Here is a 17,422-nt window from a genome sequence, read left to right as displayed (position 1 = left end):
CAGTTATATCAAATGCCAGAGTTGATACTTTGGGCTAGCTGCACATTTAAGGACGTGAATGTTCGCATTCTTTCTTAGCCAGTTTCTATCACGCAGTTCTGTTTCCTTAATTCACTTGTAATGTCTTACATGAACAAACATAAATGGAATGCGTTTAGTATGTAAGACCCAACATTTGCCGTTAAGGCTGAATTCCAAGAAAGCGGTATTTGTGTGCAGATAATCATATTTCAAGACAAGCCACGTTCGAGAAAAAACGAATCTTGCCTATCTCCGCGTTTCGCAGTGTCCCCGCATTCTTTGAGAAACTTACGTAGACGCTGGTAGCAGATCTCCCGATGCAGTAACGTATGAAACCTTGTCGACTTAGCAGGACTTTCCATTTACGGGAAATTAACGCTGTCACGTTGTTTTCCTTCAATTGTTCGCCACATCCACCTCCAGTTGTTAGTTAATGGGTTCAGGCTGAAAATATGTACATACGGCAGTCGTCGATCGGCAACTCCACCACCACCTTCACTTGATAAATTGCAGGCACTGGCATAGGTACTACTAAATCGGAAAATGCTACACTTTGTAGTGATTTTATCTTTCGCTCTCTTTTCCTGTTCAAAAGATGCGTTATTCGTTAAAATAATTACGTTGGCGACTGGGTGCCTCGGCGTCACGCACTTCCGACTCGACGTCCTGCCAACGGCGACTCGCATTCCTCGACATAACACGGGGTCGTTCTCACGTTATTAACTCGTACGCATCGCGCACGTCAGGTCAGGAACGCGGCATTGTTCGCGTACGAGGACGGATGCAACGAGAGGGGGGCCCTCCCTGGAGGCCGGCCGTTCCTCAAGCGCGCGCCGTAGATCGTACACCGAAAACTCAAGGGCGAACTCGTTGATGCCGGGAGGAGACGCTATGCCTGCCTCTGAGAAGCGCGCCAAGAACATCATCTTCCTTGAGGCGGGAGCGCTGTGAACGCCGACTGCATCTGTTGCGTGCAGCGTGAACATGTACCACTCCCCACTCTTCCTGCTTTAGAGAAAGTCGAACAGCAGACGGAAGAGCACAAAGCTTCGTATTGGCAGAGCAGAAAAACGGGCAAGTTGGTTTTAATTTCTCAGATTGATTGTCTTATATATAGTTCATTAAATTATCTGGTTTAGTTCATTGGTTTCATTGAATCATTGGTTATTCATTGGCTTAGATTCAGCGCCGTGTCTGTCATTCTTTCGTTCTTCGTCTCCGCCTCTAGCGCTGCCCACAACCGTGAAGCCTCGTCTTATTTTGTGCATGCCACGTGATGAATTCGCTACTAGCCTTAATACATGCACTTACTCGTTGTTTAAATGCAAAATAAGCCAATGGACCAGTTATAAAGCTGCAGTAACATGATGGATGAGGCAATCTACGTTGGTCTTTGTAATGCAGCTTGCACATTTCACCCTATGGAAATCGCAGCCCATGCAGATTCAATACGCTCGGGTACAAACAATCACAGAGGCCAGCATTTAAGAGAGATGAACTTAAATCGTGTACCGTAATATAAATTTAGCATTCCTACTTTTTTTTGTAAATGTTGTCGAAAATTGGTAACCTTAAGAGAATTCAAACGTCAAGATTGCAACTCCTTAACTGCGCGCCAAAAGAAGATTTCTCCATTCCTGTAAACTGTATCTGTCAGAGCGATAAAAGCGAACTAATATGATACATTAGTACATGGCTTACGTGAAAGTATCGCATTGCTTAAATAATTTCTGCAAAAACCGTGTTATTTGTGGTTTGGTACAGAATGGCTTATAAAATATGAATTTTGTACGGTTAGAAAGCAAATAAAATCTAATACATTTAATGCCGATCTATTGGAGATGCTGTCTTACTTTGGCGCTCTACATACATCCAGTAGTTCTCTTCACACATTGTACTAGTCGTGCAGATAAGGAACAACGCGTTGACATATCCATAGAACGTGGCGTAAGGTCGCTTTCCCTACAGAAGAATCCATCCATATTTGATTTGTGTTCGCGTGTCTTTCACTTTGTGTGCGCGCGCGTTGCTTCTGCTGACTTTCGTGATATTGATGGCTCCGGTGCCTCTGCAAAACAAAGATGGATGTACCCACCAATATGGGCATTGCCGTATGCGTCTATATCCGCACGCAGCCTCAGTCATCAGTAATCAAAAGTGTTACCATTCGGGATGCGCGCTGGTATGTCTAATTGTCACGCGTACATTGTTCTGCTTTCTGGCGGTGACCGCTTTTTCACCGGGTTATCACTGTTATCGCTAGGCGCAAGACGCGCCGGCTGTATCTGAAGTTGCCTAATTGTTGTCACCGATTCTATAGCGAAAGAGTCTTCTCTTATTGGACTGCACGCACGACGCAAATAGTTTAGCAGGTTCTCGAACGTGCTTCAATACCAGCGATTACTCTGAAATGTACAGCGATGCATGCGTAAATAGTGGACCTACTTGATTCGTTAGATTCGACGACCGACTACTGTTCTCACCGTTATCGTTGTGATTTCAGTTCTGCTTGTTTTTTCTAAACACAAGTTCGCCCAACAAAGAATCAGAACTCCCAGTTTTGGTAGTGCTTGATTCTTCACCGTTCTTACAACATGTGACAATATCGCATCTTCCTACGGCAGTGGACTAATTCTAACGTTTTGCTTCACTGGGCTATAGCCGGAAAGTATTAGTGACGCCTGCCCACGGTATGGCCGCGTCGTTAGACGCGCGCGTTCGGCCTCCAAGAGGTGTCTTGGATGTGAGTCAAGGTATGTGGGACGTGGGACGCCGGCAATGCTCACTGTTGGCATCGTTCCGATAGCGCGTCTGTCACCGTCCTGAAATTGCGCTGCTGCGCGACACATAGCATTTATAGAAACCGCGTTGTTTGTTGTTTCTGGATGTCTCTGTCAAGGGTGCAAGCACTGGAACGGCCGTCATTGAGCCTGAAAAGTTACGACGTGCACAATAGTATACTGTTGTTCCCGGTCTTGCACGTTTAGAGCGGCAAGTGACGCAAAATGTCAAGAAGAGTAACAACAAACATAAAAACACTATTCATACGTTTCATTTACCGGTAGTGTTGTTTGTTAAAGATGAAGCTTTTGGATAGCCAGCTTCAAGAGAATGCGATGTAAAGGCAGAAACTCGGGGCATAACAACACATCCGAACAAGCAGCTACAAGTGTATGCGTTGGAGTCTGTCCACAAAGGAAAAATTCCCACCTTGGTCGCCTCAACAGCACAAGAGTGATGGCACGTAAAATAAAAAGAGGGATACAATAGATGAGGGTGAGAGTAGTAGGCGCGGGTATGCACGCGCCTGACGGGAAACAGTATAGGCTCCTTGCTGGTGGGAAGATAGGCAAGACCCCTTATCTCACTTGCGAAGCGATATGACACCACGTCATAGTCCACTCTCGCCATGGGTATCTCAGACGCACAGGCGTGGTCCACTCATCCGAAGAAGACAGAAAGATGGACAAATTCACAAAAATAGCACCGCAGGACAGGATACACGCGCAGTGCTCCCAAAAGGAAAGAGAAACTAGAGGAAAGGGAGAGGAGGCGATGAGGAGGCAGGTTGCAACAGATGGAGGTGTGTTACGTGGTGCCCTCTTCCGACCTCTCGTTATATACGACCAGAGAAGAGACACGCGCAGCTGCGGTCTCGGTTTCTTCTCCGCAATGTGCCTTCTTCCCGCTCCGCCGCCTCCCTTCCTCGCAAGAACGTGGAACGCGCGTGTGTGCGTGCGTTGTCGTCTCCTTCTCCGTGATCTTTGACACCGCCGCTTCTTTTATTTTACTCCGCACCTTTCTTTTTCAACATTCGGCTAGACTTCCAGTTCCTCCTAGAACCGTAGGAGGCACGCCGCCGCCACCGACGTTCCTTCCGCCGCCACGCGCAGCCGCTTGTCGTATTGAGGTCGCTCTCACTGCGAGACTCCCGCGCTGGACGGAAGCTGGCGCCAGTAGGCGTGCGCCTGCAGTCGGCATGCGGTCGCTACATTCTTTTTTAATTTTTCTTTATTTGCTCTCTCACTCTTTCTCGTTTCCTTTTCAAAGAAAGGTCTTTCCCTTAGGCCGTCGGAAAAGAAAAATACGCGCCGTGTGCGCTGATTTGTGCAAACTATGATATGTGATCCGGGTTTTTCGGAGGTGATACGCGTTGTGTATGCTGTGTTATTACTGACATCCCCTCCTCTCTTTCTTCTTAGTCACTCTGCAAGCAAAGACGCGTACCCAAATCCCTTTGGCTGTCTCGAGGTGGCACCAGTTACCGTACATGGTGCTTAACAACCAGCACGCTTTGCACAAGTCTTCTGCGATTTTCCCGGCTCTTGCTAGTCACATTTGCGAGTAGTGGTAGACCAATAAATCGATCACCACGCTAAACAACCACGCGAAAAACGGCCGTTTGGAGGGAGGAAGGGGCTGGACTTACTCCTGGTGATACCCACGCAGACATCAGGCGAAGCTCCTCTCGCTCAACTTTGTACGCAAGCGCAGCCTCTTTTTTTCCCCTTAGGTGACCAAGGTCAGTCTGATTCTTTCTCTTATATTTCTTCGAAACGACATTACAGAAGCACGTTTTAATGATTGGCTAAGGCCGAAAGCTGGGCTGATTGGTTTGAGTATTCTGACATGCTTAAAAACAACATTCTACAGATTTACGTGCCATGATTTAATTATGAAGTACGCCGCAGTAGGGGTACTCGAATTAATTTTGGCCAGCTGTTTTTTTTTTTTTTTTTTTTATCGTGCACCAAATGCATGGTACAAGGTCATTCTTGCATATCGCACACATCGAAATGCGGCCGGCCGCGGCGGGGATTTGAACCCGCGACCTCGTGCTTAGCAGTGCAACGCCATAGCCACTAGGCCACCACTGCGGGTGACATATTACAACGCTAAAGAAGCGGACAGACGACACGAAAAATGGACGGGGGCGAAATTATCTTCGGCGGAGTTCTCTTCTGGCAAGAGCTCATTGCACGAAAGAATCTATATCTGAAGCTCAGTGCGCAAGAAGACGTTCGCTTGTTTTATTCAATTGGCTCTTGGAATTAATCTTAACTTACAACGTTCTGGAACGTTAACCAAAGTTTAAGCATGAGGTCATGTATGCTATATGCTCTGCGACGATTACCTAATTACGCCCAGAACCCTCACATAACGACGCTCATCTTCGTATAGCTAAGAAAATTTGTCCGTTCTTCACCCCATGTTGTTCCAGTATGTCAGACGAACTCTGTCGAATGCTATGAGCTGTCGTTGCATATTGCGAATTCATTTATGTATACATCCCGGAGAAATTCCTATCACTAAAATTTCATTTTTTACAACTCACGTAAATAAGTAGAACGTCATATATATATTCGCAATGTCATAAAGTCTAAAATATGTCTAAAAGGGCAGCCTGTGGATCGCATATTTTGGCCTAATCTTCTGGCCTACCCACCGTCATAAAGATTTCGTCTTCCCGTCCATATGCTATGTACTGACTGATCGGACTGGCCTGGACAACCTTGCCTATGAAACATACCGCAGTGAATCGCTCCGAATTACATAAGGCACCAGACATAAGAACTCCCTCCTTAATTTAAGTATAGACGACCATAGGAATGGTCACCGCCACAGCAAGGTATCGAACCTGTAAGCTCGCGTTTACCGGGGCCGGGATAATGTAACGATTCAACTGCGCTTGCACACCCTCCGAAACGTTTGCACCTTCTGAAACGTATCTTGGCCCCAAACGATAATCATCGTCGACCTTGCGTGTCTTTCATTTTCTCGACGCTGCGCGCCCGGTACTTTCAGGTCACGAACGGCATGCGCATTATCAGCGTGACATAACATCCTTGACAGGAAAATAGCGAGTCCAGAGTTTGTTAAGAAAGGAAGCGCAAGCCATTCAGATGACGAATATTGTTGGGGTACGATATTGTTCGGGGACGAAATACAACTCAGAGGTTGTAAATTTCTTTTTTAGAGCTGATTCCTTTTCGCGCGTCGTCACACGCACCGTGACGACGCGCGAAGGTTATCATCATATTACACTCTAAAGCAAATTTACACCCTCTGAGGTATATCTCGTCCCCAAACAGTAATGGACATCTGTACGGCTTGCGTTTCCTTTCTTGAAAACTCTGCGCTCGCTACTTTCCTGTCAAGAACGCTATGTGACGCTGATAATGCGCATGCCGTTCGTGACTTCAAAGTGCCGGGCACGCAGCGTTGAGGAAAGGAATGACACGCAAGATAGGCAATGATTATTGTTTGGGGACAAGATAAGTCTCAAAGGGTGCAAAACTTTTCGCAGGGTGTAGAAGTGGAGCTGAATCGTTACATTATCCCGACCCCGGAAAGCGTGAGCTTGCCGGTTCGATTCCTCGCGGTGGCGGTCGCCATTCCGATGGTCGTGTTCTTAAATTGCGATACGGGTTCTTAGCCCAGGTGGCTAATGTGATTCGGAGCCATCCACTGCGACAAGCCCCAAATGGTGCAACTCTTTCGTAGAGTGTAAGAACGCGATAAGATCGAGCGGGAGGAAAACTTACACTGTACCGTCCCAGCAGGACGCTAAACGGGCGCCGAGCAATAGCAGCGAGCGTCCCTTCAGCATGTAAATTCTCACTTTCAATGCAATCAATGTTCTCTGATGCGCATTTCTTTATGCCGTGCGGCACCATGTGGTAGTGATCCCTATGAGAATTTTCCATTTCCTTCCTATTTAGTTAAAAAAAAAATGTTTTCCTCGTAATACTTCCTGTTTCGTCCTTTATCAAATGCGTAAGCACACCCCAAAACGTACCCGAATACGTTTCTCGAGAGACCGCAGGACGCCTCTTCCGGGACATAGCTTTGTTTGGTCCGTGATGCTGGCTTTGTGTTTCCACACCCAGCTAGAAAAAAAAAATTGTTCAGGAGTAATGAAACAGGCAAGCTAGGCAAGCTCGGCTTTCTTTTTTGGTAACGGAATGGGTCTCGCTTGCTGGATGTCCGTTGTGGTTAGAGCACGTCGCTTTTTTTCACAAGCGTTGCCCTCCAACCCCGGAAGAAGGCAGCGCCGTCAGCAGCAAGGCTGACGCCTCCCTGCCTACGACGTCAATAGAAGGCGCCACGTACCTACTGGCGCCACTCAAGTCGCGCTCCTCTTACGTGACATTGCCAAGGAAGATTTCGTGTACAAGAGCGGACGTACGCGGTCTTACACAAAGCTGAATTCTGAAGTATTACATACACCAGGTGTTTCCATGAACTTGGGCCAAACATTAAAAATATGCAAATGCTACGTAGCTGGACAGAACCAAGGTAATTTTGTTTGCCGTCGCTTGGAGATACTCAAATGGTTTTTTTTTCATACCGCCTAACTACATAATTAGTCTTAATTATTTAATAAACTTCTCAATTACTATAGTTACATGAAAAGTGTCAATGAGAAAATTGTGAGCAACATGAAAAACTCCCAATACAGCTTTCTGTTGCTCAATACTTGCTCCATAAAAGTGTTTTTCCGAGCGTGAAAGATGCCTGCGAATACACGGAAAGCGAATACACGGAAAAAGAGTTAACGTAGAGTGTCAGATACCACATTGAAATTGCAAGTAGGCTGGTATGGATGTGAACGGAGATTCATCAAGCCAGAAATAACGCAAGGATAAAGGACGGGTGACATTGCCATGTTGAAATTTCGGCGTCAGCTCCAGACATGACGCCACTGATTTGGCCCCGTAAGGTAAGCTTATATCGCGAATAAAAAATAAATAAGTAAGATGCGTTGCGTTCATAAGTAGACTTGTACGAAACCAATTACATGGCATTACCTGAAATCAATTACATTTTTGGTAGTTTCGTGATTTCACGATCCTGCTTGTTTACTTGGTAACGCTACTGTAATTTAAGTGATTTTATGAAGTAACCAATTGCATATGTAATCAGTTACTTTATTGTAACCACAATCTTTTGCGCAATATGTTCGTACGTTGCAAGGCCAGCAAGCGAGCTTCACGCCTTCTCTTTACATTTCTAAGAGACACTAACCTATCCGACAGGTAGTAAAGAATTCGTGTCCATTCCACTCTGTGAAGGTGGATGACCAGCGAAGCTGTGTATGTGGGGATTGACCGTTGCTCCGGTGAAACGTTCCAAGTTTGCGGGATCGGGGCCACATGGACGATTCGCGTTTCTTTTCGCCCCGCGGTCCTGGCGGGCATCACGCTTGGCGACCGCGGCCCGCTCATCGTCGGTGGTCTCCTTCCGCTGCCGCCGCGCCCATTCCCTTTTCTATTCTCGCCGTCGTTCTTGGTAGGCACGCTGTTCTTCTTCAGACCAGTACAACACGCGGCCTACCCATTTCACAGTCAGAGCAGAACTGAGGAAAGGAGCCTACGTAAGGCATGACGTCAGGAGACAGAAGACACTCAGATTGGTAGGCACTATTATAGTTTGAATACGCGAGATGGCGTACACGTGTATGGTGCGAACGTAGACATGGCCGACTGCAGCTCAAAGTGTAGTATCTGTTCTCATCAGCTTAATATCTGACACGGGTTGTCATTTGGACCCAAGATACTAAACTTATTTTTGCAAGCTGCCGGCGTGCTTGAAGCCTGCTTCACCTCCGCCGCGAGTCGGCCCGGTATTGCACTATCTTCGGGATCGGCCCACGGTTTTTGGTCTCCGGACATCGATCCGCTAGAAACTAGCCATATACAGCTTCGCTGCAATACTCCAGTGAGACTGCAAAAGACGCTCAGGCGGAGCCAATTGCCGGCCACGATCGCCAGGCTAAACCCGTCTGCAGCTACAAAGCACCAACACCACCACTATGCCGCCCTTCCTTCCAACGCGCACATATCGAGTTTTCAGTGTCCCTGCTGACGTCTTCACAAGAAAACGACGAAAGGATAACCGACGAAGGCTTTGAAAAGATTATTTGAAAAGAAAAAAATGGATTTGAAAAATTTTTGAAAAAGAAAAAGTTAATGAATATAAACCACGGGTAAAGGGCGGCAGAGTATGCACTGATATAGCCACACCAGTACGTTCTATTTAGTGTATTCGTGCAATTTTAGTAAGACTTGGGAGGGAAGTAACCTTAGAGTCATCGATTGGACTTCAGTAATTGAGCAATTACTTTCATTAGGCAAAATTTAGTCCCCGTTCTCAGTTACATTTTTCAATGAAATAATTGTAATTGTAATCGGTTACTTAGTTTCGGCAACGTCTACAGGTCTGTTCGTAAGTAAGCGATCAACGCATCATTACAGCGATCAGCTCTGAAATCTTTAATAGCCTTCTTTCCTGCAAAATATATTGTATCTATGTTTTAGCAATTCATACGTTAAATTTTTTAAAATTATATTCTGGGGTTTTGCGTGCCAAAACAACGATCTGATTATGAGGCGCGCCGTAGTGGGGGATTAATTTTTACCACCTGGGGTTCTTTAACGTGCACCTAATGCATGCACACGAGCGTTTTTTTGAATTTCGCCCCCATCGAAATGAGGCCGCAGCGGCCGTGATCTGATCCCGCGCCCTGGGGCTTATCAGCGCAACAGCCAAAGCCACTACGCTATCGCGGCGGGTCACTTTGTATGTTCATGTGTGCTATTGTAAAGTTACCGCATGCATTCTGTGTGGGTTATACCTTGATTTGTGAGTTGTTTTCGTTTCTACATTGACTGTTGTTTAAAAGCCTGTTTACGAAATGTGCTTTATTTCCTGACCGTTTGTTTGTTTTTCGTATCACCTCATGTTAGCATCCTTTGGTCATTGGACCATCTATTGTTTGCGGAGAAGCCGGCGACACAACATTTGCCAACATTTCCAATGTCGTCACAATAAATCACTCACTCACCCTGTAAATCACCTGCTTCCTTGCCAAGAACATCAGGGAAACACTGAATTAGAGGTAAACCAGCATAGAGTGTTTCATTTTACTTGGCTCTCTTCAATAGTATTGATCACTGTAGTTCTTACGTTAATGCTATTTTTAACACCATATGAGGGCGGCATTTGGCCTGCCTAGGAAGCTCACTTCCGCGCCCACCTGTGCGCTCGTTCTCGTAGCCATCCCGGACAAATCATAAGAGATACACCACCACCACAAAGAAAACAGTACCCGGAGAAACGGCGACGATAGTATTACCTGACAAGAACGCGCCGATTTCGGCGTCAAAATAGAGCGCGGTAAAAATATCGCGCTTAGAATCTTACGACGAGCGAGCGAGGCGTATGCCCCAGTCGTTCGGACAGGCCCATCACCGCATCGTTCACGGAAGCGGTGCACATACGAGACGGGAGAGAAAGGGTTGTTTAATAGAAGGAGCGGGGGGAAGGGGGGGGGGGGGGGGTTCATACGCAACGCCCAGGCGTCGCGCGGACCACGCACGGCGTCTCGGAATTCGGGCGGCACGCGTCCGCTATTTCGCTCACGTGCTGGACAGCAGTTAGGGAAAAACGGAGAGCGGCCGCTGGGCGGCGAGACCGGCAGCAGGCGGCCACTTTCACCCTGACCCGGTCTCGGAAATCGTGAACGCACCGCGTGCGGCAGCGACTGCCCGCAGACGCCTTCCCGCCCCTCTTCCCCTCTCTCCTACCTGGGTAACCTCCGGGCGCGCGCTCATCCACTGACCTCCGACCCTACGCTTGCGATGCACACTCCGACCGACATACACGGATGCGAGACCGTAATCTCCTCGCAAGGGCGACCGGATGGCCGGTTCGGCGTTCGGCCTGCAAAGGCGCACCGAACGACGACGACCGCCCGGCCTGCAATTGGTTGCTTACCCCTGGTGCGTACGGCGCACTGCATGTTCGATCGTTTAGCTTGTACCGCCCCGCTGCAACGACGACTTCCACAAACTCGCCGTGCAGCGCTTTTTTTTTTTTTTTTTTTCTTGTTTAGTAAATAAAGCGGCGGCGTCAGTTTGGAAAGCAAACCACGCGCAGGAATGCGCAGAGAGAGAGAGAGAGAGCAAGGAGAGGAAAGGCAGGGAGGCGAACCAGACGAGCGTCCGGTTTGCTACCCTACACGGGGGTAAGGGAAAGGGAGAATAGACAGAGGGAGAGAGGGATGACTGAGTGCACGTGGGATGATGCACAGGGACACTATAAGCCCTTTCTTAAACCGGTGCACTCCAAGTAGTGTACTAGTGCCCGAATCGCTTTTTGTGCCAGTGACGGGTGTAGCCACGGTCCTAGTATCTTTGACTCAGGGAACGGTTCTGAGTCCAGTCGGTTTAAAGTTGTCCTAGGAGAGAGAGGCGTTGTGTGTGTATCTGTGTGTGTACCTGTGCCTATTGTGTACCTGAGGACAGGTACGCAATAGGCGTCTGATGGTTTTCTCGCACCTGCAGGAGTCGCACATCAGGCTCTTGGCCATTCCCATACGATAGGAGTAAGCAATATGTTCGTTCTGGTATACGGTGCGTTGCGGGGGGAACTCACCTATGCTTAATATATGTTCGTTCTAAACTATAGTTGTTCGAAGGAATGATTAAGACTTCCGCACTGCATCCCTTCTTTATTCAATGTACGTGATTTAGAATTACATTTAGGCATTCATAGAGGAAGCAGGGCTGCCCGCGCGAAAAAGGCAAGCTGTCCAGTGGGGCAGCCACGGTAGCGCAGACCGTTCAGCGCAGTTTCCTTCCAATAGTTTAGCGTAAACCAGATATGAACGATTCAAGATCTCCACCCAAACGATTAAATATTTTGGTTGCAGCGGGCACGCACGGTCCATATAATTTCATCTGAAAGGCAGCTTTTACAGTAAGCAATAGTTCCCCAGCTAAACACCGCAAGTATAACTCAATTTTGTCTTTCCGTACACATACATAGAGCGCCAATGCGCGCATTTCCCATGGGCGTTCTGTATTCCTGAGCTAACGCTCATAACATTCCTTCATGTAGTATGCTGTTCGTATCTATACTATATTCGCCTATTATGCTAACAGACGAATCTTCAGCCCGCTTTGTGAAAACGCCGTCCCTCGTGGAGCTGTTCAAACAGGCCTTCTAAAGAATCGCAGGAAGCGAAGGAAAGCAGATCAAAGCACAGTATGTTCAAATGCTTTCGAACGCTGGTTTGCCTTTGCTTACGTTGTTTACCAGTAAATAAGGCAGAAAAAAAAGCGAACGCACCCCTGAGTGGAGCAGAACCGGCGACCTATATATGCAAAGTGCGTGTGACGCTCTAATACATGGGAGACAACCAGGGCTACCGGTTCCACTGCTAGTGCCGTGTAGGCGCTGTGAACTATTATAGCCCTATGTATGTGACCGATGAGTGTCGATGTGGTGGCGGATGTGGAACGATGCGTTAGATCGCAGGAAGCGCGCAGAATGATTTCGAAGTTAGTCGCAAGTTTGAATTCAAGGACACAGAAAGCCCAAAGCGATACTGCACCTTGTGATCGAGAACACCACTACGCTTCTGAGATTTCAAGGGTTGTTCTAACAGTTACAGCTATCGCGCTTGGCACGTTTTCACATACGCGTATTGTTGCGATTCACGTCAATACCAATCTCAATACCATTGTCAAGAACGGATGCAGCGCGGCACCTCAGCAGTCTTTCCCATAGTATAACTCTAAGAAAGTGGAATACACCAGAGTTTACCAACCGGCGCCTATATGCCATGGACCCACGGATGCAATTACAACTTTTACCCGGTTTTAAACGACTAGAAGAAACCTTACTGTGCCGCCTGCGAATAGGAGTTTATTTTACAAACTCCTATTAATTCCTAATTGGAATGGCGGAGAGTGCCAACTGCAGCACATGTGGTGCTGAGGAAACCACCAGACATCTCTTATGTGACTGCCCCAGATACGAAGAAGAGAGGATTGCCCTTCGGACTGCTTTGGGGCACTTAGACGACAGGCCTTTTACAGAGAAGATCTTGGGCCCGTGGCCTCGTGCGTCTGCTATGTACAAAGCTACAAAGGCGCTGCTGCGTTTTTTGAGGTGCACTGGCCTGTATGACCGCCTGTGACGAAACTCAGCGATGAACGCTTGACTGTGTAAATGAGCAAGGTGTGAACTTCTCTCTTCCTTCTCCTCTTTCAGTCCCTTCTCCCCCTTCCCCAGTGCACGGTAGCCTATCGGGCTCAGCCTGGTTAACCTCCCTGCCTTTCCCTTATGACTTTTATCCCTCTCTCTCTCTCTCTCTCTCTCACGTGTCAGAAATAGATTCAGTATGACATAAGAAAAACTGTCCTGCTCAGTGAACAGTTGTGGACTTGGAGTGTGTGTGTGTGAGAGAGAGAGAGAGTAGCGGTATTTCTTGCTATAGACACTGATTGCTCTTTAAACAGCTGCAATAAAATTTTACGGATACCTGACACCGGCAAACTGTTTGAATGTAAAGTTTGAATTCTTTTCTTCTCACAAGCCGGAATGACATTGATACTCTCTGCAAGTATATTCAGGCGCTGTATACAACACGAGTCATTTTTGCTCGTAAACGCAGAAGAAATGTGCAAGCTGCAAAACTCTTGCTTTGCTTTCATATTTTTCAAATTACCGTTTACTGTACTTGCTTGATCAAATAGCATTCTGATGCTATCTGTCCTGTTTAAAGAATTAAGTCGCCGTGCTTTACCTTGAGCGCTATCTAAGAACAAAGAACCGGTGCCTTATCAACTACTGACGAAGTCCTTGAGTGTTAATGGCACTGTAGATAAAGAAAACGGTACTGATTTAAAAACATCGAAGCTCTATAATCGCCAAACAAGGGGAATGTATTCAGCATTTAGCATGTTTAGGCCTCAGTCAGATCTTTTTGTGTCCTTTTGCCTATGCTCATTGACATTATTGTCGTCTATGCCTGATATTTAAAAATACAGGTGACTGATTTTGATGTGGAATCAGCCTAAATTTACAGGCACAATGGTCCTCCTAATCAAAAATAGGTCGTGCGATTCCTAATTTCGGCCTTGGAGAATGCCATAGTTCATGTGTTTCCGAGACCTTTAAGAAAGACTAAGAACATACCTTCTTCTGCCAGTCCATAATATGGGCACCAGCACGGAAGAATCGAGTTTGCTTTTTCAAAACAGGTGTCGTTTTCTCGTCGTCAAGTCGATATATAACGGGATCGATCCAGCGATTACTCTTCCAGGCCACACTTTATTGCACGAAGAGAGGTGGGTATTAGACGAACAAGTTTTTTTCAACAGAAAACAAGAATAAACAAGAAAGGAAACAAACCCTGCAGGCACATCACATCAACAAGCAAATCTCTATATATGCGAATACGGGGCAAATAAATAGTATCATCACATATACGACAAACGAGACAACACACAAAAGCAGGCACATAAACGAAACAAACCAAAAAACAATAAAAGAAAGAGTACGGGAGTAATATAGACACGGAAGTTCCGCACATAAATACATGGCTGCAAAGAATAAAACGATCTCTAGTGAAAAGTGGACAGGGTCGATAAGGGGAAGCGTAATCTAAGAGGAAACACAGAGCGAGGAACGATAATTGGATGAGATGCGCACCAGCACCGGTGCGTGATCACCATACAGTGTAATACAGGAGAGGCCTACAAAGTATAGAGACGGAAGTAGAACAGGAACACGTAAAACGAGAGAAAAAAAAAAGGGAACGGGCAGCACAATACCCTCATGGTTAGAAGAGAAGTAACGCAGGACCTCGTGTACAGTCTGAGGGTGCGAACTAAGGCAGCGGGGCTGTCCGGGTAGGGAATTTCATGCCCAGCAGTGAAGGCGTAGAGCGGTGGTCAACAGAAGACAAGGAAGTCGTGAAAGTTCGAAGGAACAGTGTGGCTTGAAGAAGATTTCCCGCTTCCCTCTTTAGGCCCTGAAGGGAGCGCCGAGGAGCGTGCCCTCGGCGGCGTGGGCCGCATCGGGTCCGGATAGGGCGCTCGACGTGAAGGTGGTGTCGGCGGCTGGCCTGGACTCGGTGCCGGGCTCGTTGGTGACCACGTCGGCCCTGTAGCCGAACTCGTCAGCCACGTAGGTGACCACACGGGTGCGCCCGTCACCGAGGCTCAGGGAGTAACGGCCGGACACGCGGCCGCTGCCGTCACCGGTCTCCTCGTGGCCGTGGCTGCCCTCGATGTCGTTGGAGACGTAGCCGAAGGAGTACGGCTGGGGCACCTCCACGGGGGCGGCGATCAGCTGGCAGCTGACGGTTAGGGCGCAGGCGGCCAGCACGGCGATGGTAAGCTGGGTAAATGGTGGGGAGGGCAGGGAAATCATATATTATACGAGTACTTTTACGGTATGTCAAAGAGTCATTGAACGGGGCTCGAATGTAAGCGCTCGAACGATACGACGCGGTGGCGTCACGTTAGATGGGACACGCCCACTTTTGAATCCCAATATTGGCACTACACGCTACTTCTTCCGTGTGGAGTGTAGACGTAACGGATCTATTGTATCGGAGCCTGCCCATGCCAATAACTTCACGAGCTATATAGTTGCTAGAGAATTAACGAGACTCAAACGAGGTTCATTGAAAAACTCACGATATACATTAACTGACGTGAATAAGCCACATTTACGGGTGAAATGTCGAAGCAACAAGCCGGGCAAGTTGGTTTCTAAGCTTGCGTGGCACATTTGCAGCTCCAAAGACGGGCATGCAACATGAAATAAGAATGATGAGAGTCCGTATTGTCAACTTCGCCTTGCGGTCTTAAGAACATGTGGAACAAGCCTTCGCACGAAGGCTCTCTCGAGGTAGGTCTGAATGCTTCGAAGGTTTTTGATCGTGTCTGAGTGCGGTGGTCATACCGATGACACTTCGCAAGAATCGGCGTGCACCTTCCCCATGAGCTGATTTCTCAACTTATATGTCAAGTGGCTCCTTCCAGCACCCCCCCCCCCCCCCCCCCCTTCGAGACTCTAGCCGAGCAGTTGTTGGTGTAATCCCGTTGCAGGAACTGTCAAGAGGCGTAAATGAGCTTTCCGGTGTGAAGGTATATCCGTTTGTGCGGTGAATGGTTCTTGGCTGCGCGAAGGAGCGTAGCTGTGTAGTTTTCCACTGCAGGAGGCAGCAATCGTCGCTTCCGTCTTTTCCAAGTCGTGGACGCGAGCACGCTTACCGTGTTCATGGCTGCTGCTGCCGCTGTGGTGGCGGGTAGAAGACCGAGAGTGGGACCCTCACTCTGCCAACCAGGCTTTTATATTCTGTCAGCGGGGCGCCAGTTCGGCGCGCTTATCGATGACAAAGGCTATAAAGCGCTCCCTCTCCTTGTCGTAATCGTCCTTTGGTCTTCTCGGCATTATTCGCGTCCTTTATTTTCACAAAACCTCTCGCCTCGCCTTGTCGAGCACATGCGGAGTCGTTGTCGTGGAGCGCTTGGAAAAAACAAATACTAAAAAAAAATAAAGAACGAGATCAGATTTCTTTTTCGTTCGTGTCGCCCAACAAATGCAGCGGCAGCGAGGGAGGGTAGAAGGGGCTTAGCGGGCGCGCGGAATCACTTCTCTGCAAGGCGCGCGGCGACTGAGTGCTATCCGCACCGGGAGGGCGAAAGTGTATCGCGTCCCATCGACAGAATCCGAAAGAACGGCGCTTCGGCGCACAAGGCGCGCGACGGCGTCTCTCTTTCCTCCTCGTCGGGAGGCATAACGGCCCGCTTTCTCCAATGAAGAAAGGGGGTGTGTGATGCGAAGCAGGGTTGGTGCGGGGAGGGTTGGAATCAGTTGTTTTTCAAGGATGTCTGTGGCGGGCTATGCCGCCGCCGCCACGTATACAACAGCACAGTCTCGTATCCGGCCGAGGGCGTGCACCGAAGAGAAGCGGCGGCGGCTGCACTTCGCCGCGGAGCGGCATCGGGGGCCTCCGGGGGCTCAGGAAGCCCTGCGGTAGCCCCCTCCTCCCCCCCCCCCCCCCTTCGCCACCGTCCTGACAACGGAACCCCGATAGGATAGCGTCTCGCTTTGTCCGCAGGAGGAGATGGCTAGCAGAGATACGGGTCGAAGCGTGCACGAAGCGCTTCTCTCTTCGCCTACGGCGAATTGCGCAACCCGGTATGCTCCTGAGCCTTCTGCTGTTTATGAGTCGCAGATGCGTTTTGTGGGTGCCTGTGTTTGACTCCCTTCGGCGGTGTCATTGGGGATGCGCGGCACGAAAAGAGTTCGAGGCCGCGGCTATGCGCGAGACACCCGGAGGCGGGTTCGAACGCTGTTGTATTTCGGGCTGCTGCATGCTACTGTTGCTGCTGATGCTGCCGATGCATGCTGTTGGAGGGCGTCATCCTAGACGTCTTTGTTGTTTCGCAGGTTGCTATAGGAGGAAGGCCGACATTGGATATCAAGATATAAGGTATAAAGATATATATAGTTGATGCCGCATCAAAATATAAAAGCTGCGGCATCAGCCACGCGGCGAAGGCTCGCCTAACAAAAGAACGCACGACGTTGT

At 48.4% G+C, this 17,422-nt stretch overlaps 1 protein-coding gene and 1 non-coding gene across 2 annotated transcripts; one reads left to right on the top strand and one right to left on the bottom strand.

The window, feature by feature from the left end:
• The first annotated feature begins 8,499 nt into the window (after positions 1-8,499).
• LOC119462972 (U2 spliceosomal RNA) lies at positions 8,500-8,681 on the top strand. Its single transcript, XR_005194321.1, has one exon. It is a non-coding gene; the product is annotated as a U2 spliceosomal RNA (small nuclear RNA).
• Positions 8,682-14,101: 5,420 nt separating this feature from the next.
• Positions 14,102-16,240, bottom strand: LOC125939624 (cuticle protein 10.9-like). Its single transcript, XM_049671807.1, has 2 exons — positions 16,098-16,240; positions 14,102-15,216 (listed from the first exon to the last, which is right to left on the bottom strand). The coding sequence occupies exons 1-2, from the start codon at positions 16,104-16,106 to the stop codon at positions 14,842-14,844; spliced, it is 384 nt and encodes a 127-aa protein (XP_049527764.1). The 5' UTR covers positions 16,107-16,240; the 3' UTR covers positions 14,102-14,841.
• Between the last annotated feature and the right edge of the window lie 1,182 nt (positions 16,241-17,422).

The sequence above is a fragment of the Dermacentor silvarum genome, chromosome 8 (genome assembly GCF_013339745.2).
Source record: "Dermacentor silvarum isolate Dsil-2018 chromosome 8, BIME_Dsil_1.4, whole genome shotgun sequence".
In the NCBI taxonomy this organism is placed as follows: domain Eukaryota; kingdom Metazoa; phylum Arthropoda; class Arachnida; order Ixodida; family Ixodidae; genus Dermacentor; species Dermacentor silvarum.
Note: the sequence above shows the minus strand (reverse complement) of the source record. Positions and strands in the feature narration are given on the sequence as shown.